We start from the raw sequence: 23,249 nt of genomic DNA, 5'->3' as shown, positions 1-23,249 counted from the left end.
AACTCCGTTATTTTACTTTTGGAGTCGTGTGTACTGTCGTGAATGGTTAGATACTACTGCACTGTTAGATCTAGGAACGCAAGCATTTTGCTACACCAGCAATAACATCTGCTAAATATGTGTATGTGATCAATCAAATTTTATTTGATAAATCTGATTGTTTCCAACATCAACTCAATAAAGACAGCAAAGCAATATCAAATGGTTATTCCCACAAGTTTTGTTTTCTGAAAACAATAACAATATAATAATACAACGAGATGATTCCACGAATGGGACAAAATAACCATTACATTTTCCTTTGTGATACTAGTATGATTCGGACTTCTGTATCAGCAATATGAGATTGCAGCTGGAACTGTTACAATTGCAATGCATATACAAGTGAATGGGTGATAGTATCCATTCAAAGAACTTGAATCATTGCACAACATTTATCACAGTATTTCACATAAAGCTTTCTTTAAGAGTAGATGTACTGCAATCTATATGATAAATATAAATTAATCTTGGTTAACCCAGAACTAAAGTATTATGGAATTGGTCAGATGCTCGATTAAGTTCTGGGTCCATACGTATTGGGAGAAGATGCAGAACGAGAATCGGAACGAAGAGCTCCACTCTCTCTGCAATTTACAGGCAAGTCAAAATGGGCCAAATGTCCCTTCTCCTTCCAAAATGTGAAAGATGCCAACACCTACAAAATCGTGATGTGTCTAAATAACCAGTGAAGAAAAACCCAAGCAACAGAATGAATGCTGCTCGTTATGTCACGCATCCCGTTGACATATCTATGATACCATTTGTTTACGTAGTCTCTCCACGAGAGATTAAATATAAATGAGCATGTGCCCATGCCATAAATGTAAATGTGTTAATGTGATTACTATGTGTAGACTCCTGAACAATGCATTCACAAAGAAACATATACAGCTAAATCATTTTGTCGTTTTAACTGTGCAATATCTTGTGATCATTTCATATAAACAATTGGTCATGCTTGGCCTAGGGATATATATAAACCATATCCCTTAACTCAAACCATCACAGAATGTCCTTTCATCAGAGAATATATATATTTTTTTAAACATATGAAGTAAATTTGTAAATCAACCTGCAAAGAAATAAATATCAAATATATAACATAACTGCCGTCTTCAGAGTTTTCGGCCTTTACAATGGAAGAGACAAACAGTATAAATGTGTCAGTGTGTGGCCTGGCTTCATTGTAACAGTAATATACAGTATTTGAGTAAATTAAAGACAAAAACAACAGCCTACAGCACACTACAGTTGGTATTTTGAAAGGGCAATGCTGAATATTATTTTAAAACATGAACATTGCACTAAGGTAGTGGAAGCAGTATCTACCTGGTTTGCAAGGCATCTATACAACAGGCTGTTTATCTATAGGCATGGGGGCTGACAGAAGTTTTATATGTCTCCTAACTTGCGTTCCAACTCGGTGAAAACCTTTGCATTCACATGATCCACTTCATCTTCCACCTACAGACACCAAACAAAAAGAACAGCTATAATTGACACTTTATACACACTGCATATTTATTTATATACTGGAGTCTTGACATAGCTCACTCTACTGCTGTACATATTTGTAGTATATATATTGTATAAATGAATCCGGTGTATATACATAAATATTACATTTGCATTACTGTTAGTGTTATTTGGGTTGTTCATTGGATTCTTATGACATTACTTGATTTCTTTTTTAAATTTATTGGTAATTTTTGAACTTGTTTGACATTTTACTGCATTGTTAGGAGTTAGTAACATAAGCATTTCGCTGCACCCGATATAACATCTGCTAAGCTGTGTACGTGGCCAATACACTTTGATTTGACATCACAAAGCAGATGCTGTTCCAACTTCATGATTTAGTACTCACTCCATTCCCCTCTAACTCCTACTCCTCTCTCGCCATTCCCCTCCAACTCCTTCTCCATCCTATTTCTGCCTCTGTGCGTTTCTCTCTCCTCCTCCTCTTCTCCTACTCCCTCTTTGTATTCACCCTCTCACCTGTTCCACGTCATCCACCTCAGGGATGTAGAACTGCAGCATGTTCTGGATGCCATTCTTCAGGGTGACAGTAGAGCTGGGGCAGCCGGTGCATGAGCCAACCAGCTTCAGCTTCACCGTGCCGTTCTCAAAGCCCTTGAAGATGACATCACCGCCATCCTCCATCACCGTGGGCCTGTGTGTGACAGGAGGGCTTATCAGGTTAGTTTGTCATTCAACAACATAACAGGTATTATTACAATTGTTATTAAAAACTAGGAGGGACAGAAGAATGGAGAGGAAGATGAGGAGTTTAAGAGGGGAGGGGATAGGAGAAATCCTTGACAATAGCATTATTATAGACTATATTTCATTTCAACATCACTTCTATCATTTATTTGTGGAACAACTTCAGTGTCCAAACAATCTGCCAGATTGCATTTAGCTTGAAGAGCCAAAACATCTTTATCTAGACTGTGGACAAAACCTTCCTAGGATGCCTCTAGGGCTCAGATTCCACAAATGGGTCATATTGTACTAGATCAGCGTTCTCCAACTCCAGTCCTTCAGGACACATTTTTGTTGTAGCCTTGGACAAGCACACTGGATTCAACTTGTCAACTAATCATCAGGCCCTGAACTGGCCGGTTTGATTTTACTGAGCCGCAGGGCACCGGTCTATGGCACATGGCATGAGGAAAAGAGGTGAGGGAGGGGCACCCTGCTCAAATGGAACAGTAATCTGCACCACTCGGTCATGTTGTCAACAAGGCAGCACGGTGCATTGTCCAGAAACATACATCTCTTTAATATGTATATATGTTTCAATTTTCTAGTTTTTATTGGGAAGACAGTGTTTTTATCAAAAGCAATCACTTTTGCATTACTCAACATGCTTAATTACTCACAGTGCATTCCACATTTTGTTATGTTACAGCCTTATTCTAAAATTAATTAAATTTATTTGTAAGACTAATGTAACATGTGGAAAACGTCAAGGGGTCTGAATACTTTCCGAATGCACTGTAACTTTTGTTTTGAGCCTACTTCGCCGAGGGCTTTAAACGCTGCAAATGGCTCACCCTGGGAGGCAGCCCGGTTCCAAAATAAATGCAATCAACTTTCACCCGGTGCAAAGCACGCCTACCCGGTCGTCGGTGTCAGGGGCTACAACAAACATGTCTGCTGTTGGGGGTACTGGAGGACCGGAGTTTGAAAACACTGTACTAGATTAACAAAATATTGTCAGTAAAACACAATCACCATACTGAGAGAATGTGTGGATTTTACCTGATCCATGTACATTGGGGCAAAAAAGTATTTAGTCAGCCACCAATTGTGCATGTTCTCCCACTTAAAAAGATGAGGCCTGTAATGTTCATCATAGGTACACTTCAACTATGACAGACAAAATGAGAAGGAAGAAAATCCAGAAAATCACATTGTAGGATTTTTAATGAATTTATTTGCAAATTATGGTGTAAAATAAGTATTTGGTCAATAACAAAAGTTTCTCAATACTTTGTTATATACCCTTTGTTGGCAATGACAGAGGTCAAACGTTTTCTGTAAGTCTTCACAAGGTTTTCACACACTGTTGCTGGTATTTTGGCCCATTCCTCCATGCAGATCTCCTCTAGAGCAGTGATGCTTTGGGGCTGTTGCTGGGCAACACGGACTTTCAACTCCCTCCAAAGATTTTCTATGGGGTCGAGATCTGGAGACTGGCTAGGCCACTCCAGGACCTTGAAATGCTTCTTACGAAGCCACTCCGTTGCCCGGGCGGTGTGTTTGGGATCATTGTCATGCTGAAAGACCCAGCCACGTTTCATCTTCAATGCCGTTGCTGATGGAAGGAGGTTTTCACTCAAAATCTCACGATACATGGCCCCATTCATTCTTTCCTTTACACGGATCAGTCGTCCTGGTCCCTTTGCAGAAAAACAGCCCCAAAGCATGATGCTTCACAGTAGGTATGGTGTTCTTTGGATGCAACTCAGCATTCTTTGTCCTCCAAACACGACGAGTTGAGTTTTTACCAAAAAGTTATATTTTGGTTTCATCTGACATTCTCCCAATCTTCTTCTGGATCATCCAAATGCTCTCTAGCAAACTTCAGACGGGCCTGGACATGTACTGGCTTAAGCAGGGGGATATGTCTGGCACTGCAGGATTTGAGTCCCTGGCGCCGTAGTGTGTTACTGATGGTAGGCTTTGTTACTTTGGTCCCAGCTCTCTGCAGGTCATTCACTAGGTCCCCCCGTGTGGTTCTGGGATTTTTGCTCACCGTTCTTGTGATCATTTTGACCCCAAGGGGTGAGATCTTGCGTGGAGCCCCAGATCGAGGGAGATTATCAGTGGTCTTGTATGTCTTCCATTTCCTAATAATTGCTCCCACAGTTGATTTCTTCAAACCAAGCTGCTTACCTATTGCAGATTCAGTCTTCCCAGCCTGGTGCAGGTCTACAATTTTGTTTCAGGTGTCCTTTGACAGCTCTTTGGTCTTGGCCATAGTGGAGTTTGGAGTGTGACTGTTTGAGGTTGTGGACAGGTGTCTTTTATACTGATAACAAGTTCAAACAGGTGCCATTAATACAGGTAACGAGTGGAGGACAGAGGAGCCTCTTAAAGAAGAAGGTACAGGTCTGTGAGAGCCAGAAATCTTGCTTGTTTGTAGGTGACCAAATACTTATTTTCCACCATAATTTGCAAATAAATTCATTAAAAATCCTACAATGTGATTATCTGAATTTTCTTTCTCATTTTGTCTGTCATAGTTGAAGTGTACCTATGATAAAAATTTACAGGCCTCTCATCTTTTTTAGTGGGAGAACTTGCACAATTGGTGGCTGACTAAATACTTTTTTGCCCCACTGTATCTACAGCAAAACATCATGAGTGACAGACTGATCATACTAATAGTATGTGGGGATTTTACCTGATCCATGTATCTACAGCAAAACATTATGAGAGTGACAGACTGATCATACTAATAGTATGTGAGGATTTTACCTGATCCATGTATCTACAGCAAAACATTATGAGAGTGACAGACTGATCATACTAATAGTATGTGAGGATTTTACCTGATCCATGTATCTACAGCAAAACATTATGAGAGTGACAGACTGATCATACTAATAGTATGTGAGGATTTTACCTGATCCGTGTATCTAGGAGCTCCTTTATCATTGAAACAATTTCATCATCATCTTCAGAGTGACCTAAGACAGGAACAGCATGTTGAAAAGTTCATAATTCCAAGAAACAAACATACAAAAAAAAAAGTCCGTTGGCGGGTAGAATGAAAACATTCTATCAACCCACGGGTCGGCTGAGCACAATTATATTGCGGTCGGAAACGTTTTAAATCAAGATCCTCTTTTTTTTACCAATCCATGAACTTGTGTTGAATTGTGTTGTGAATTTCATTAGGCTATGTGCACAGTGAGGCAGACATAGCGAAGGTTACCAGCCACGCAGCGAGACAGTGGAGCAGGTAACTCTCCCCATTATTAGCCTATTTGTGTGGTGTTGAAACATAATTTGTCCACGTGCAGAGTTTATATTCCCTTCTGCCACACGACAATACGTTGTCAAGTTTATTTTCCCTGACTCCTAGCTCATGTGAAAATGGCAAACCTAACAGTAGAAATAATAAGAACGTTTATGATGATGAAATACAGGTGCTACCCGAGTCAAATCCAGTTTGGAAGGATTTTGTAGTCATTGTGGACAAGGAGGACAACACGGTAGATGGACACAGTCCACAAAAGTGCAAGCAGGCATTTGTTTACAATAATTCTGTTAATCATTACATTCATTCAGGCATACATTTAGACCAAACTCAGGCCATATCAAGTATAATCCAGTGCCGCTTTTAAAAGTTTGAGTAGCCAATAGCCTACCTAATAATAGACGTAGGCTATTTTTGCAGCCTATAGCCTATTCAATTCTGGGAATTGTTTAAGTTTTAATTAAACTATTGGATTATTTAAACAATCTACACACAATACCCCATATGACAAAGCAAAAACAAGTTGCTATGAGACTCAAAATGGAGCTCAAGTGCATCCTGTTTCCATTGATCATCATTGAGATGTTTCTACAACTTGATTGGAGGAGTCCACCTGTGGTAAATGTAATTGATTGGACATGATTTGGAAAGGCACACACCTGTCTATATAAGGTCCCAGTTGACAGTGCTTGTCAGAGCAAAAACCAAGCTATGAGGTCAAAGGAATTGTCCGTAGAGCTACAAGACAGCAAAATGTCTGCAGCACTGATTGTTCCCAAGAACACAGTGGCCTCCATCATTCTTAAATGGAAGAAGTTTGGAACCACCAAGACTCTTCCTAGTGCTGGCCGCCAAGCCAAATTGAGCAATCGGGAGAAGGGCCATGGTCAGGTAGGCGACCAAGAACCCGATGGTCACTCTGACAGAGTTCTAGAGTTCCACTGGAGAACCTTCCAGGACAACCATCTCTGCAGCACTCCACCAATCAGGCCTTTATGGTAGTGTCCAGACAGAAGCCACTCCTCAGTAAAAGGCACATGACAGCCTGCTTGGAGTTTGCCAAAAGGCATCTAAAGGACTCTGACCATGAGAAACAAGATTCTCTGGTCTAATGAAACCAAGACTGAACTCTTTGGCCTGAATGCAAAGTGTCACGTCTGGAGGAAACCTGGAACCATCCCTACGGTGAAGCATGGTGGTGGCAGCATGCCTCTTTTTCAGCGGCAGGGACTGGGAGACTAGTCAGGATTGAGGCAAAGTACAGAGAAATCCTTGATGAAAACCAGGTCAAGAGCGCTCAGGACCTCAGACTGGGGCAAAGGTTCACCTTCCAACAGGACAACGACCCTAAGCACACAGCCAAGACAACACAGGAGTGGCTTCAGGACGAGTCTCTGAATGGCCAAGCCAGAGCCCGGACTTGAACCCGATCGAACATATCTGGACAGACCCAGAAATTGCTGTGCAGCAACGCTCCCCATCCAAACTGACAGATTGAGCGGACCTGCAGAGAAGAATGGGAGAAACTCCCAAAATACAGGTATGCCAAGCTTGTAGCGTCATACCCAAGAAGACTCAATAATGTAATCACTGCCAAAGGTGCTTCAACAAAGTACTGAGTAAAGGGTCTGAATACTTTTGTAAATGTGACATTTCCTTTTTATTTTATAAATTTGCAAACGTTTCTAAAAACCTGTTTTTGCTTTGTCATTATTGGGTATTGTGTATAGATTAATGAGGGGGAAAAACAATGTAATACATTTTAGAGTAAGTCTAACGTAACAAAACGTGGAAAAAGTCAACGGGTCTGAATACTTCCCGAAGGCACTGCATTATTGTTTTTTGGCGGGTCACGGATCGGCTTTCGGAACAATTCTATGCTGGTGGCGGAGAAAAAAATCTGTCCTGATGTCAGATATTGGGTGAGACTTGGAATTGATGTGGCTGGAGCGGGTGCGACTCCAAAAAGCTGACCAGTGTAGCACTCCACACTCAAATGAAGAAGAGCTTTGTTCCTGTCAAACTCACTGCTCTCATGGTGGGTAACCCCAGTGGTTATGGGGTCTCCACTGTCAAAGAACTTAGTGATAGCATCCATGGCATGGTGCTTGATGTCCGTCCACTCCACATCATCATCTGCCTGGGAAGGGCAACACAAAACATGCAAAGGCCTGGTAAATGAACATGGCTGGGCCCTGATTCACCAGCCCTCTCAAAATGTACCCTTGCACACTTTCTTGCATGGATTTAGCAATAGTGAAAACTCCCTCCTGTCAATGCTTATACAGTACTAATCCTATGCTTTTAAATCCACAACAAGGAGTGTGCAAGTGCACACTTTGGGAGAAGGGTGGAGAATTGGGACATGTATTGAATCATAAAGTTACTTTTATTTGTGACATGATACATTCAGTTATTATGGTCTTATAATGGCACACCATATCCCAGAGTAAGTGGATAGGGTTGGTAAAATGAAAGGGAAGGTAGATGAGGTTTATTTATTCTGTACCTTGGTCACTGTGATGAAGTCAGGACCATAGAACACACTTTTCACTCCTTCGATTCCGAACAGGTCCCTGTGCAACCAAGGAGCGGCAACCAAGAATGGTCCATGTCAAACATTTCATGTTAGTATGTACAGTAATATCTATGATCTATAATCCACATGGTGCTCAGAACAGAACAAAGTGGAGATGCTCATTGCACTTTTATTTATTCTGACTTGAGGCACGCAAAGAACTAACTTAGGCTAATCAGTACAGTAAACCAATACAACTAAGAAATAAATACAGAAATGGGGTTAATTTCTCAAATTTCATTTTATTCCCTCTCCCTTGTAAATTCAATTTATTTCCATTCAAATTCCCGGTCAGTGTTTGAATTCAGAGATAATTCCAATGTTCGTTAAATTAGATTTATTTAATTCACAATTCAATACGCAACAATTCCTCAAATTCCTAATCAAATCAAATTCCCTTGGGCTTTCAGGCTGACCATGTCACTGTTCAGACAGCCTAGTTATACTGGAAATGATTTAAGTCAATGATTTAAAACAAATCCTGGAGAATTTAGATTTCTTATACGAAGTGTATTAATTACATTAACCTGTTGAGTGTAGGGGGCAGTATTTTGATGTTTGGATGAAAAACGTACCCAAATTAAACTGCCTATTTCTCAGGCCCAGAAGCTAGAATATGCATATAATTGTCAGATTAGGATAGAAAACACAAGTTTCCAAAACTGTCAAAATATTGTCTGTGAGTATAACATAACTGATATTGCAGGCGAAAACCTGAGGAAAATCCAATTAGGAAGTGCCTCTTATTTTGAATGCTCCCCGTTCCATTGCATGCCTTCCTTCCATTTAAAAAGGGATATCAACCAGATTCCTTTTCCTATGGATTCCACATGAACAGTCTTTAGACATAGTTTCAGGCTTTTATTCTGAAAAATGAGTGTGAAAGATCCCACCGCGTCAGTGGATGGCTGGGTGCCGGCAGCGTTTTGCCTGCGCCAACGGAGTGGAGCAGACATTTTCTCTCACTCCTATTGAAAAAGCTAAGGTCCGGTTTAAATATTATCGATTATATATTGTAAAAACAACCTGAGGATTGATTATAAAAAACATTTGACATGTTTCTACGAACTTCACGGATACTATTTGGAATTTGTCTGCCCCGTTGTGACCGCTCGAGCCTGTGGATTTCTGAACATAACGCGCCAACCAAATGGAGGTATTTTTGATATAAAAATAATCTTTATGGAACAAAGAACATTTATTGTGTAACTGGGAGTCTCGTGAGTGCAAACATCCGAAGATCATCAAAAGGTAAGCAATTCATTTTATTGCTTTTCAGACTTTTGTGACCAATCTACTTTGCTGCTTTTCTGTTTAATGTTGTCTGCTGAGAGAGATGTCCTTACATAAACGCTTGGTATGCTTTCGCCGAAAAGCTTTTTTGAAATCTGATACGCCAGGTGGATTAATAACAAGCTACGCTGTGTTTTGCTATATTGCACTTGTGATTTCATGAAAATTAAATATTTTTTGTAATTTTATTTGTATTTGGCACTCTGCAATTCAGCGGATGTTGACGAAAATGATCCCGCTAAAGGGATGGGTGCATCAAGAAGTTTTGGGAAACGTAAAATTGAATTTCAATTTGAATTTCATTGATATATATATACACTACTATTCAAAGGTTTGGGGTAATTTAGAAATGTCCTTGTTTTTGAAAGAAAAGCAAACTTTTTGTCCATTAAAATAACATCAAATTGATCAGAACTACACAGTGTAGACATTGTTCATGTTGTAAATGACTATTGTAGCTGGAAACGGCTGATTTTTAACATAGGCGTACAAAGGCTCATTATCAGCAACCCTCACTCCTGTGTTCCAATGGTACATTGTGTTAGCTAATCCAAGTTAATTATTTTAGAAGGCTAATTGATCATTAGAAAACCCTTTACAAATATGTTAGCACAGCTGAAAACTGTTGTGCTGATTTAAAGATGCAATAAAACTGGGTTTCTTTAGACCAGTTGAGTATCTGGAACATCAGCATTTGTGGGTTCGATTACAGGCTCAAAATGGCCAGAAACAAATAACTTTCTTCTGAAACTCGTCAGTCTATTCTTGTTCTGAGAAATGAAGGCTATTCCATGCGAGAATTTGCCAAGAAACTGAATATCTCGTACAACGCTGTGTACTACTCCCTTCACAGAACAGCGCAAACTGGCCCTAACCAGAATAGAAAGATAAGTGAGGCCCCGGTGCACAACTGAGCAAGAGGACAAGTACATTGGAGTGTCTAGTTTAAGCATCCTGGAGTCGCCTCTTCACCGTTGACGTTGACTGATGTTTTGCTGGTACTATTTAATGAAGCTGCCAGTTGAGGACTTGTGAGGCGTCTGTTTCTCAAACTAGACACTAATTTACTTGTCCTCTTGCTCAGTGTATAAGCGTCACTGGTTCTCACACGCTCTGAAAAGTTTATTCACACTGTCTGGTTTCGTCATGTTTACAGGTCATTGTTTAGACTCTTGCTACTATCATATTTCAATAGCTCAAAAAATACAATTCCTGTTATCCAACAGTACTAACCTGGCTAAGGAGGAGCACTCTGCAGAGCTTGGAGAGGGGAAATCCAGGGTCCCCACCCCCAACACAGGCTTACCAGGGATGAACTTCAAGCTCCGTGGGTTTGGTGTGTCCTGTGTCTGAATGGACAAGTGTCGCACTGAAACATAATGGTATGGTCATCCTTCAAGCATATGTTAAATGGTTCTTGTGTAGAAAAAAAATAAAGGCCAGTTTCTCACCTACGAACTGTGCGGGTCCAGTCAGGGGCAGAAGTTGAACTTTTCTGTAGTTCGGGCCAATGCATTGTGTGTGGAACTGGTTTCTCGTCTTAATTGGAAACCTATAACAGACAGTACATGTCAGGTCATGTAGTTAGATGGTTGGAGATTAATTCAACTGAGTGGGTTTATCTCAGGTTTGTCCTTACAAACCTGCCACTTCGGGATGGCCTTGAAGCGTCATTAATTTGCGACCTTGTCAACAAGCAAAGAAAAAACGATAACGTATCTAACGTTGGCTAGCTAGCTACCTACGATTGTCTAATGTCACCGATTAGGCTTGACTATGCCGCAATGACCCGACTGCAAAACTGGTAACTGAGAAAGGTTTTAGCTAGCTAACGTTAGCTAGGTTCTCAGAAAGTTAGCTAGCTACTTCAAACTTTAAGCAATCGAGTTGATAACAGGTTTAGCAAGCTAACGGAACAATAGCCAGGCAAACAGAGTTGTTAAATGCGTTACTTCATATACTTTAATATGTATACAATTTGGGAAATATCGGCTGCGCAACATGATGGCGATTAAGTTTGACAACGATGTCGCAGTTAGCTTGGCTAACTAGCTAGGTCAAGCATAGATTCCTAACGGAAATTGGCAGCCACTCGTGCTGAATTCACAGCAATACCTTCATTACGTTGACATACACACGTAGGAATGTTATATTAGTAGAAGCTCAAACCTAAAATGTGATGTATTTCGTGACTGAATCAACCGTTGAAGACTCCATCTTATGCGGGCAGCCATTTCATTTGTTTTTAAAGTGAGGACCCAACACACAGCTGGCTTCACATATCCTGTTTGAAATAGATTCCAATTGCTCCACAATTACCTTTTTAATCGTTAGTTTGATAAGTAAATGTTCTTATTCATTACAATAAACAAACATCAATTCAAACTATATAGCTTATAGATACTCTCGAAGTACAAATATTGTCTCCCGAGTGGCGCAGCGGTCTAAGGCACTGCCTCTCAGTGCTAGAGGTGTCACTACAGACCATGGTTTGATTCCAGGCTGTATCACAACGGTCATGATTGGGCGGCGCACAATTGGCCCAGCGTCGTCCAGGTTATGGGTAGGCCGGCATTGTAAATAAGAATTTGTTCTTAACTGACTTGCCTAGTTTAATAAAGGTTAAATAGAAAATCTAAATGGCCAGCCACTACTGAGAATGAATCAATGATCTGTTTGTGCTGTATGCAATGATAAAAGGGGGATTTTGTAATATTTTATATATATATATATATATATATATATCATGATTTGATTGGGGCACTGTGGGATCTGTTTGTGTTCGTGAACGGAGCACCAGGTCCGCTTCTCCAGGTTCATCTCTCTTTGATATGGAAGGTTTGGGAATCATTTCCTTTTAGGTGGTTGTAGAATTTAACAGCTCTTTTCTGTTAAATCGGCCTAATTCTGCTATGCATGCATTATTTGGTGTTTTACATTGTACACGCATATTTTTGCAGAATTCTGCATGCAGTCTCAATTTGGTGATTGTCCCATTTTGTGACTTCTTGGTTGGTAAGCAGACCCCAGACCTCACAACCATAAAGGACAATGGGTTCTGAAAGTTCAAGTTTAAATTTAAGTTTAATCTAAGCAATGTACAGGAGAGCTCTGAACGGCCACTGGGGGAACATGAGTTTAACAGCTATGCAGCCTGTGCAGGGTGTGCTATGTAACTTAAAACAAACAGTAGGATGGCGTCAAGCGGGCCCTCCCTGTGTTTCCTCACATCTGCCCTCTGACAGGACAAGGTGGTGCCATTTGTGTGGATGACTGACTCTGCTGAAGGAGGAATCTCACAGTGCCAGACTGAGACCGACGGTGTCTGGACCCGGAGCGTCCCCACTGTACTTCTACTGCTGCTGGTCTCTCTCACCGAACTACCAAGACATGGTCCTCTGGAGTCTACTCCCCATCTCCCTCTCCTTAGTGTCTCTCATTGGAACCTGGGTGACGTAAGTTAAACAAGAATATATCTATATTTTCTTTCTAATCTTTCATAAGACCTTAAATAACATGTACTTGAGCTACTTCACTTAGATTTGTCACATGTAAATACTGTGCAAAAAAAAAGTAAAGTGCATTGTATATACCAGTATTTTGTTTTTCCATTAATCTCATAATTCACATGGTCTCATGATTACTATAGCTAGGTTGACATCCAATTGGTGACAGATTTTCATGCGAATATTCAAACATTTGCATAAAAACAATTGCGCATTTTCCCACTAGATACAGTTGAAGTCGGAAGTTTATATACACCTTAGCCAAATACATTTAAAATCAGTTTTTCACAATTCATGACATTTTATCCTAGTAAATATTCCCAGTCTTAGGTCAGTTAGGATCACCACTTTATTTTAAGAATGTGAAATGTCACAATAATAGTAAAGAATTATTGATTTAAGCTTTTATTTCTTTCATCACATTCCCAGTGGTTCAGAAGTTTACATACACTCAATTAGTATTTGGTAGCATTGCCTTTAAATTGTTTAATTTGGGTCAAACGTTTCAGGTAGCCTTCCACAAGCTTCCCACAATAAGTTAGGTGAATTTTGTCCCATTCCTCCTGACAGAGCTGGTGTAACTGAGTCAGGTTTGTAGGCCTCCTTGCTCACACACACTTTTTCAGTTCTTCCCACACATTTTTTTCTAGGAATGAGGTCAGGGCTTTGATGGCCACTCCAATACCATAACTTTGTTGTCCTTAAGACATTTTGCCACAACTTTGGAAGTATGCTTGGGGTCATTGTCCATTTGGAAGTCCCGTTTGCGACCAAGCTTTAACTTCCTGACTGATGTCTTAAGATGTTGCTTCAATATATCCACGTAATTTTCCACCCTCGTGATACCATCTATTTTGTGAAGTGCACCAGCACCACCTGCAGCAAAGCACCCCCACAACATGATGCTGCCACCCCTGTGCTTCACGGTTGGGATGGTGTTCTTCGGCTTGCAAGCCCTTTTTCCTCCAAACATAACGATGGTCATTATGGCCAAACAGTTCTATTTTTGTTTCATCAGACAAGAGGGCCAAAAATAACATTTTTGTCCACATCGGCAGTTGCAAACCGTAGTCTGGCTTTTTTATGGCGGTTTTTGTAGCAGTGGCTTACTTCCTTGCTGAGCGGCCTTTCAGGTTATGTCGATATAGGACTTGTTTTAATGTGGATACAGATACTTTTGTACTTGGAGACAGAACACGTCTCCTTCCTGAGCAGTATAATGGCTGCGTGGTCCCATGGTGTTTATACTTGCATACTATTGTTTGTACAGATGAACTTGGTACCTTCAGGCATTTGGAAATTGCTCCCAAAGATGAACCAGACTTCTGGAGGTCTACAGTTTTTTTCCTGAGGTCTTGGATGATTTCTTTTGATTTTCCAATGATATCAAGCAAAGAGGCAGTGAGTTTGCAGGTTGGCCTTGAAATACATCCACAGGTACACCTCCAATTGACTCAAATGATGTCAATTAGCCTATCAGAAGCTTCTAAAGCCATGACATCATTTTCTGGAATTTTCCAAGCTGTTTAAAGGCACAGTCAACAGTGTATGTAAACGTCTGACCCACTGGAATTGTGATACAGTGAAATAATCTGTCTGTAAACAATTGTTGAAAAAATGACTTGTGTCATGCACAAAGTAGATGTCCTACCCGACTTGCCAAAATGATAGTTTTTTAACAAGAAAATTGTGAGTGGTTGAGAAACGGGTTTTAAGTGTATGTAAACTTCTGACTTCAACTGTATGTTTCCATCAAATTGACTTGTTGCAGATAAAAATCTGTGTGTGATGTGGTGCACATAAAAACAACTTTTGCGATTCAATTCCCATGTAGGGCCTACCGAATAAAAAATACGAGTTAAATGTGTTTCCATCGCATTTTACACTCTACTGATGGTATTCTCACAAAAAGTGTTGCGTCATATAGCGAGTGTGCCTACTCCGGTATTGGCACCTGTTCTCTAACCAACAGCAAACGTATAGCCTACATTATGAGATTATTATGGATTGAAGAGCAAGATTATTTTTATTTGTCAAACGGCAGCCAAGCCTCGATCATGTCACCAAAATAATACCTCTCGCTATTTATTGGAAAGGATCATCAAGCTCATTACTTTGCACTTTCACCACCCTGTGAAGTTAGTTAATTTCTTTAATCTGCGTGCTTTCCTGAGGAGTCTGTGATTTACTTCGATATGATGGTTATTATAACAATATTTGTGTTCTGTTTCCATCAGGCCTGTCATGTTTTATTCCAACACGTACTTTCTTCGCATATATTTATACTGACTCTACACACACTCACATACAAGCTGCTGCTACTCTATTTTATATCCCGTTGCCTAGTCACCTTACCCCTATACATATCTACCTCCATCAGTCCAGTATCGCTGCGCATTGTAAATATGGTATTGGAACTGACCCTTTATCATATGCTAGCGTGCTTACTCGGTGTTCTTCATATTTCTGCTTATTTCTCGTGGGGTTTTTTCTATGACATTGTTATTGATTATTGCATTGTTGGGTTTTGATTTCGCAAGAAAGGCATTTCACTGCACTTGTGCATGTGACATTAAAACTTGAAGGTTGGATGAAAACCTAGTTAGTGTGGGATTTTTTTTTTTAATGTTTCTTATAAAATCACCTTCATGGTGATACTGCCACCTTCTAAGCACACAGATACTATCATGACACAAGGCACTGGTTGACTTGACAAACATACAAGACGAACTGGCACAGAGCAACAGGAAACACAGGGATAAATACACTGGGGAAAAATAAGCGACACCTGGAGGGGGTGGAGACAATCACAAGGACAGTTGAAAACAGATTAGGGTGTGACAGATGCGTGATTATTAAAACCAGGAAGTGATTGTTGTTCTAGTGATTCCAATATAAATGTCATAACCTCATTAAGATTTGTTGAAAGTGTTGTGAAAATACCCTTAGACCACCTGCATGTGACAAACAGAACTTTCCAGAAAGAACATTTAGGATACCTGTAGAGTCAGAGCCACCACCTTAGAGCCCACCTCACAACATGCAAAACATAAACCAATTGTTTCACTTCCTACATTGTGAGACATGATTTAACCTTCATTATAAACTGGGTGGTTCATTCGAGGCTTGAATGCTGATTAGCTGACACCCATGGTATATCATACCATATACCACGTGTATGACAAAGCATTCATTTTTACTGCTCTAATTACGTTGGTAACCAATTTATTATAGCAATAAGGCACCTCGGGGGTTCGTGGTATATGGCCAATATACCACGACTAAGGGCTGTTCTAGGCACTCCGTGTTGGGTTGTGCTTAAGAGCAGCCCTTAGCCATGGTATATTGGTCATATACCACACCTCCTCTGGCCTTATTGCTTAATAGTCACTGCACAGTTCTGTCTATTGTTACTAGATGTGCAGCATAAAGGAAAAGGTTCTATTCGTTCATGTAGAGACATTTGATTCAACCTTTTGTTTGTCCTCAGAGGGCACAGTACAGTCTGGTACTTTCTTATTGACACTGCTTGACTGCCTGTAAAGGCATTCACATATATGGATATGTGTGGCTTTGTAACAGGACTGCTAATAATATTCAAACCACGTACATCTGTGTACTTTTGCTTAGTCACCTACATCAGTTCCTGGTTACTTATTGATCCTCAGGGTATTCAGTGTTCATTAATGGGAGCGTATATTATATCATATTATACATTGAAAAACCATACATGCTAAGAGAATTAGGCACTTTAATCATATCAAATGAGTGTGTTTGTTTTGTTGTTTCAGGTATGGCCTGGCGTACAGCTATGACCATGTGTGTTCCCTCAACAACTGGTGCGTTGTGTTCTGTTTCTGAGATTTCCTACAGACCATTGTGATTGGTTCTTTCAGCCAATTCCATATCAATGAAATACATTGTTTTAATTTCACACAAGCATACAGATGCAGGATCTTAATTTGATCACCTTGTTGCAGCAGAACTTTCCTGCAGTGCAGGAAATGATTAACATGTAGTGTATTTGAGGTATAAATAGGCTTCGAAGTTTGTCATTTCCACTTTTCCATTTCCGACTTGATTTTCTTTTACGTAAAATGTATCAATCCCTACATAAATGTCCATTAATTATAATCCACATAATATTTCACATTTACTGTTGCTGCAGGATTATTTTCCTGCTGTAGCAAACTGGCTCAAATTAAGATCCTATACATCCGTATTTCTAAAGCAGCGTTGTTCAACCCTAGTCCTGGAGATCCACAGGGTATGCAGTCTATTTGTTTTAGCCTAGCACCAACACACCTGATTAAAACTAATCATCAACTTAATTAGTGGAATCAGGTGTGTTGCTGCTTTTGGGCTGTAACAAAAGTGTGCATGCCACACCCTGTCCCCTCCAGGACCAGGGTTGAAGACCACCATAGATAAAGAGAAGGTCTGTAAAAATGATTATTTTCTGTTTTCAGGGCCCCTGGGAACCACTGCAGAGACAATACATCAATAGCTTGTTGTCAAGTCCCAACCATAAGGTAACCATATACTACTATATCAAGGTTAGGGTCAACTAACACTATATCAAGGTTAGGGTCAACTAACACTATTTCATCTCATTCAGTTCAGAAAATCAAATTAAAATTGGACCTCCATTTTGAAGTTTGTGAATTTACTGAGTTCACAAATTATAATTTGTTCAATTCACATCAGAACACATAGTCAGCTTTTAAGAGACATTCCTAGAATGTTCTCTGTCATCTTAATATTATTGTCACTGGGTAATTTCAGTATGATGTGAAATAATGGTGTCTTACACATGCTTTGGCCTTGTGTTCTGCAGCTCGAGTGGAACAAGCTTACCAGAAAGCTCATTGTTCACAGCCACCTTTAATGCTGGCTCATTTCTGTGTAAGTTTGTAGTTGTACAGTTTGCTCACCCTATAGTATACATCCACAGGTCATACTGGATCTCAATGCACTCTGCAGATGTCTATACTGATACAAAGATTATAGTATTAGAGTATGTGCTCATAATGTACTTAATGTTATTTTACCTCAAGGTCACCCTTAAAACGGTTTGGTATGTCAGATTTCTTATCGAACGTGTTTGTCCTGCTGAGGAAACATCTACCAAAACCAAAGTTTTAACGACTTGATTGTAATTAAATGACACAACAATAACAGCCATACAGTCACATTGTTTTAGATCAGATGTGTTATTGCACCTAATGTATATATATGTAATAATCATCTTATGAACATTTGATCAATTACCCTATGTTATAGATGCATTATAATAACCAATTACCCTATGTTATAGATGCTTTATAATGACCAATTACCCTATGTTATAGATGCTTTATAATGACCAATTACCCTATGTTATAGATGCATTATAATGACCAATTACCCTATGTTATAGATGCATTATAATGACCAATTACCCTATGTTATAGATGCATTATAATGACCAATTACCCTATGTTATAGATGCATTATAATGACCAATTACCCTATGTTATAGATGCATTATAATGACCAATTACCCTATGTTATAGATGCATTATAATGACCAATTACCCTATGTTATAGATGCATTATAATGACCAATTACCCTATGTTATAGATGCATTATAATGACCAATTACCCTATGTTATAGATGCATTATAATGACCAATTACCCTATGTTATAGATGCATTATAATGACCAATTACCCTATGTTATAGATGCATTATAATAACCATTTTTTTAGTCATGGTGTTCTGTATCTTCCACCATGCTCACATCTTGGAGAGGAACAGTGTCCACTCCATGCTCAGTAGAATCGCCCTGGTGTTTGGTGGAGTGGCGGCTGTCGGGGCCTTTGTGGCTGGGAACTGCAACGTAAGTACTTTCTGCACATATAGTGTAGTTTCATCCTTACTCAGGGTGTCATGCAATTCACTATAAGTATGTGTTTAAAGAAAAAACAAGGGTGTATTATACACGATACTGCAAAAATGAATTCTGCTTGTAGACAGCGACATCGAGCAAGTAAAGTCTCTGACACAGAGGCCCCTCAGGATGTTTGTTGTCATTGTCGACAGGGCGAGAGTGGGTGAAGTGTAAGGACAAACGTAGTAGTCTGGCACGCAAGGTTAGACCGAACTTCACATGTATTAAATCATCTTTTAAATCCATGAGTATACTTCATATCTAGGTTAGAGAAAGACACAAAGGTCAATCAAGTTTAAAGTGTACTTCGAACTGACAATCTACTGACACTCTACTGACACTTTACTGACACTCTACTGACACTGACAAAGCACGTTAAAAATATCTCCTGAGTTGCGGTTCAATTAAATCTTGAATTGTGAACAAAGAGAGGAGTGTCAGTAAAAGCAAACAAACACCCATGACACAATTGGTTGGTTTGTTAGTGTGTGCAGACATACCTACGGATGGCCGAACATCAGTGGAAAGTACAATAGAAAAATAGACATGTCAATGTGTACCCTTTTGACATTATTTCATAGACGTAGACAGATAATTCACGTTTGAATTATTTCAAGTTTGTCAGATGTATTCTTCAGAAGATCATGCACAGTCTTTTGTCTCTTCTTTAGCAAAGGTACTGGTAACAGCCCAGCTCGCACATTTGGTTCCTTGGAAGTTGTGGGAACGTATGTTTTTGGTTTCACATTGGTTGTGTGAACGAAGCTATGTGTATGTTTCTATATGTTTCTTGACCTGTAAAATGGAAAGTTAAAAAAAAAATGTTCTTAGAACAGAAGTAAAAATGTTGCCTGTTCTAGGAACATTTATTTTTAGGTTGCAGGGAGGTTCTGAGAACGTTTTACTCTGGTTCCTTGAAAGTTTTCCTAGGTTTTGTTAATGCTCTGAGAACTGAAATTATAGGTGATTTGGATTTGTTTTTAAATAACTTCCTTAAAACATTCAGTGAATGTTGTAATAAGACTTTTAATAACACTGTCAGCTTATTTGGGGGTTAACTTTATCGAACTCCAAGCACAGATAGGACACATGGAAATGAATTTCCTCTGGAATTAATCATGCAAACACATCTGTTTTTGTATTGTGACACAGCATCAGTGAGATTCAAACCTATTGTATTGAAATTCGAACAGAATAACCTTGGTTCTTAACATTGTCTGAACTATTTGAGAACATTCCCAATGTCAAACCAGTTGGGTAACATTCCTAGAATATTACCTAGAATATTACATAGAATATTACCTAGAATATTACCGACAGTGAAATTAAATGGAACTATGTGTGAACTTTTAGGAAACATTCTGTTAGAGTAATAAAATACCAAACCAATAATGTATTTTTTTTGTCAAGTTCCTTCAATGTGTTGAATGTTCCAAAGCCAAGCAACCATCCTGCACCATTCTCAGAAAGTTGTGGGAAGGTTGTATGCAAAATAATCATAGGACAACCACACTCTCACCAAGCTCTAAGAAACATATGGTTCTCAGAACGTTATGTGCTAGCTGGAAGGTATTTTCTCTGGCTCAGATTTACAGTGAACTGTACTCTTTTCCTCTAACAGACGTTCCCAGAAAGTTTGTCATCATTCAAACATGTCCGACTCGGGCACATAATTCCAGTGAACTGTACTCTTCCCCTTTAGCAGAAGTTCCTAGAATGTTCTGTCACCCAAACATATCCATCATTGTAGAATTTGAGTATTGTGTGACAAGTGCTTTGGCTTTGTGTTTTGCAGCTCGACTGGAACAAGTTAATTAGACTAAACGTTAACTTGTCTCAAGCCTCTCCTCCAGCCAGGGTAACTGATTACCTGATTTAAGTGTCACCTGTCTGTCCTCTCTCCTCCAGCCCGAGTACCTGAAGCTGGCCCATTACCTGGGTGCTGCAGTGAGCTTCCTGTGTATCTGTTTCTATAGTCTGCTCCTCACAGTGCTCACAAGGAAGTGTGTTCTGACCCAGATGGAGTGGTTCCTCTACCCTGCACGGGTCACCTCTACTGTGGTCCAGATCATTGTCACCATTGGCTGTATCCTTTCACCTGCACTTATACTATAACCAAAGTCCTGAACCCAGACTCTTATAACCAGCAATGTTGTGGTAAAAACAAAAAGGTGGTTAAACACTGAAGTAAAGTAACTCTATACTCTATACTTTGGATACATTTTTCTGGAAAAAGTGTGTAAAAAAAGGTTTGTGTTTACCCTTCACTACATAACTGCTTATAACCCCTGAACCTGTCAAATTGCTGGGTGTGCATACACTCAGGAAAATAATATGGACAAAACAATGCAAGAATAGGAGTGTCCACTTCCATACAACTTCAACTTTGCAAACACTCACAGGCCCTGAAAGGCCCAGTTCTAAGTAGTAGGGGATAACAACAAGAGACTGGCAAGAACCTTGACAGTGAGGATGCCTATCTGTGTTTATCTGTTTACTGATGTGTAATGTTTTAATTACTTCCACGTCTTTTGCCTTGTAGAGATTGTATTTCCTTGGAACATATGTGTAGGTTCCTATAAGCATAAACTCGATGAGGGTATGCCACAACCTGTCACCCAACAACTACTGTTCCCCCCTCCTTGACCTCTGACCCCTCTAGACACCATCTTGTTTGTACAGGAGGAATACCTGTACAAGCACTCAGCTGCCGTGTTTGAGTGGATAATGAGTGTCAACCTGGAGCTGTTTGAGCTCAGCTTTGCTGTGGAGTTCTGTTTTTTCTCCTCCTCCATGTTGTCCACGCTGCTGGTGAAAAGAGATGAGGAGAAGCCTATCCTTCTAGCCTGAGGAGAGAAGATGCTGGGCTGGCTACTGTAAGAGACACTGGGGTCTAGTTCATTAGGCATGAAATGGAAGAAACCGGTCCGAAACAGAGAGAGATTAGCTGGACTTGATTGTCATTTTAAAACATTTTGTTACGGTGTGCCTTAATGACACGACCCAGTAGTTTGCAAACTTTTCTTTGTTGTGACAGATCTAAAGCTTGTGGAATTGGACCAACCATGTAAAGGGAACAATTGTTTGTAACCAGGACCCAGTCTGGCTGCGATCAAAAACGACTCTGAATTGGCCACGACCCACCGTTTGGGAAACACTGACATAGGGGCATCATGAGGATAATATATCTGACCTTTGACTTTGCTCCCGGACCAACTCTCATTTTTGAGGATTATTTATTTATTCTATTTTTTTTTAATCAGGGCTGACATTGTTCTTATGCAGCCCCTAAAGAAAAACAGAAAGAGGAGTTCTTACTGTCACACCAAATCAATGTACCTCGTATTGGGGAGTATTTCTGGATGCTTTCAAAAGGGAAAACTTGATCCTACAATCTTCATAGCCACTGATGAACCAATACCAGAATACCTCAGCATTTGAGTAGTAGTCACTGTAAGCACTAAAGTCACTATTTCTGTTCCTAGGTCCTGAATTGATCAAAGTGACATGTATCATTTGATGGGCCATGGAGAATGTTCAATGATGTTTGTTAGCTATTTTTTCAATATGTTGTCTATATGTGTAAAACATGACATCTTGGTGGCATTACTGTGCTATTGAAGTATACCAGTTAACAACAACATAATTACTTGTTGTATAAAAATGTAATTGTCTGCCAAGTAAAGTATTGAAGGGTAATGTTGCGATGGAATCTAAGCCCAATCTCTTCTGACAGCCTTAACGTTAAACAGATGATCAAGTAGCTGATTTGTTTCTGGGTGGTGAGAAGAGAAGCCAGTGGTGATTGTAAACCTGCGATACAACAGGTGGTGTAGTGTGAAGGAGGCAGGTGTGGCGGTTGATTAATGAACAGCCATCTTTGTATTTGTGATAGATCATTCTGAAAAGCTTTCTGGTGGCAGAACAGTTGGTTGTACTACTGCATTCCTGTCAGATGAGAGAAGAACCAGAACATAAGCAATCATTTATCCAGAAACAATGTAACTGAACATTTTATGAACAGAACAAATTTCTTAGCAAGGTGTCATACTTTGTTCCCTTCTTCTTACTATTCAGTCTCCTTTTCTACAGTGTTCCTAATCAGGGCTTTTGTGCAATGATGATTGACTTTTACAACAACAACATATCATGGACTACATGGTTACATTCTAACAACGTGGTACAGCTTTATTCTTTTAAGATAAAGAAAAAGTGACAAACTGACTATCACCAAGATTAAAAATAGACAAAAGCAATCCCCACTGGGCACACACTGGTTGAACCAATGTGGAATTGATGTCTGTGCTCAGTGGGTTAATTCAGTATGAAAATAAGGCTAGAAATATCCCAAGAAATGTAATTTGCCAAGCATAATTAAATAATAAAACGTGTGTAAGATCAAA

General features: G+C 39.7%; 2 protein-coding genes across 2 annotated transcripts; one reads left to right on the top strand and one right to left on the bottom strand.

Annotated features, from left to right (window-relative positions):
- Positions 1 to 120: 120 nt before the first annotated feature.
- Positions 121 to 11,916, bottom strand: zgc:110319 (NifU family protein). Its single transcript, XM_020471245.2, has 8 exons — positions 11,577 to 11,916; positions 10,859 to 10,959; positions 10,641 to 10,776; positions 8,046 to 8,112; positions 7,565 to 7,676; positions 5,180 to 5,243; positions 2,041 to 2,215; positions 121 to 1,506 (listed from the first exon to the last, which is right to left on the bottom strand). Exons 1-8 carry the CDS (start codon positions 11,639 to 11,641, stop codon positions 1,435 to 1,437), a joined length of 792 nt encoding a protein of 263 aa, XP_020326834.1. The 5' UTR covers positions 11,642 to 11,916; the 3' UTR covers positions 121 to 1,434.
- Positions 10,664 to 23,249, top strand: LOC109879057 (transmembrane protein 150A-like). Its single transcript, XM_020471246.2, has 8 exons — positions 10,664 to 10,789; positions 12,653 to 12,862; positions 16,705 to 16,752; positions 17,383 to 17,445; positions 17,751 to 17,818; positions 18,665 to 18,795; positions 20,755 to 20,932; positions 21,509 to 23,249. The coding sequence occupies exons 2-8, from the start codon at positions 12,798 to 12,800 to the stop codon at positions 21,694 to 21,696; spliced, it is 741 nt and encodes a 246-aa protein (XP_020326835.1). The 5' UTR covers positions 10,664 to 10,789; positions 12,653 to 12,797; the 3' UTR covers positions 21,697 to 23,249.

The sequence above is a fragment of the Oncorhynchus kisutch genome, linkage group LG4 (assembly GCF_002021735.2).
Source record: "Oncorhynchus kisutch isolate 150728-3 linkage group LG4, Okis_V2, whole genome shotgun sequence".
Classification (NCBI taxonomy): domain Eukaryota; kingdom Metazoa; phylum Chordata; class Actinopteri; order Salmoniformes; family Salmonidae; genus Oncorhynchus; species Oncorhynchus kisutch.
Note: the sequence above shows the minus strand (reverse complement) of the source record. Positions and strands in the feature narration are given on the sequence as shown.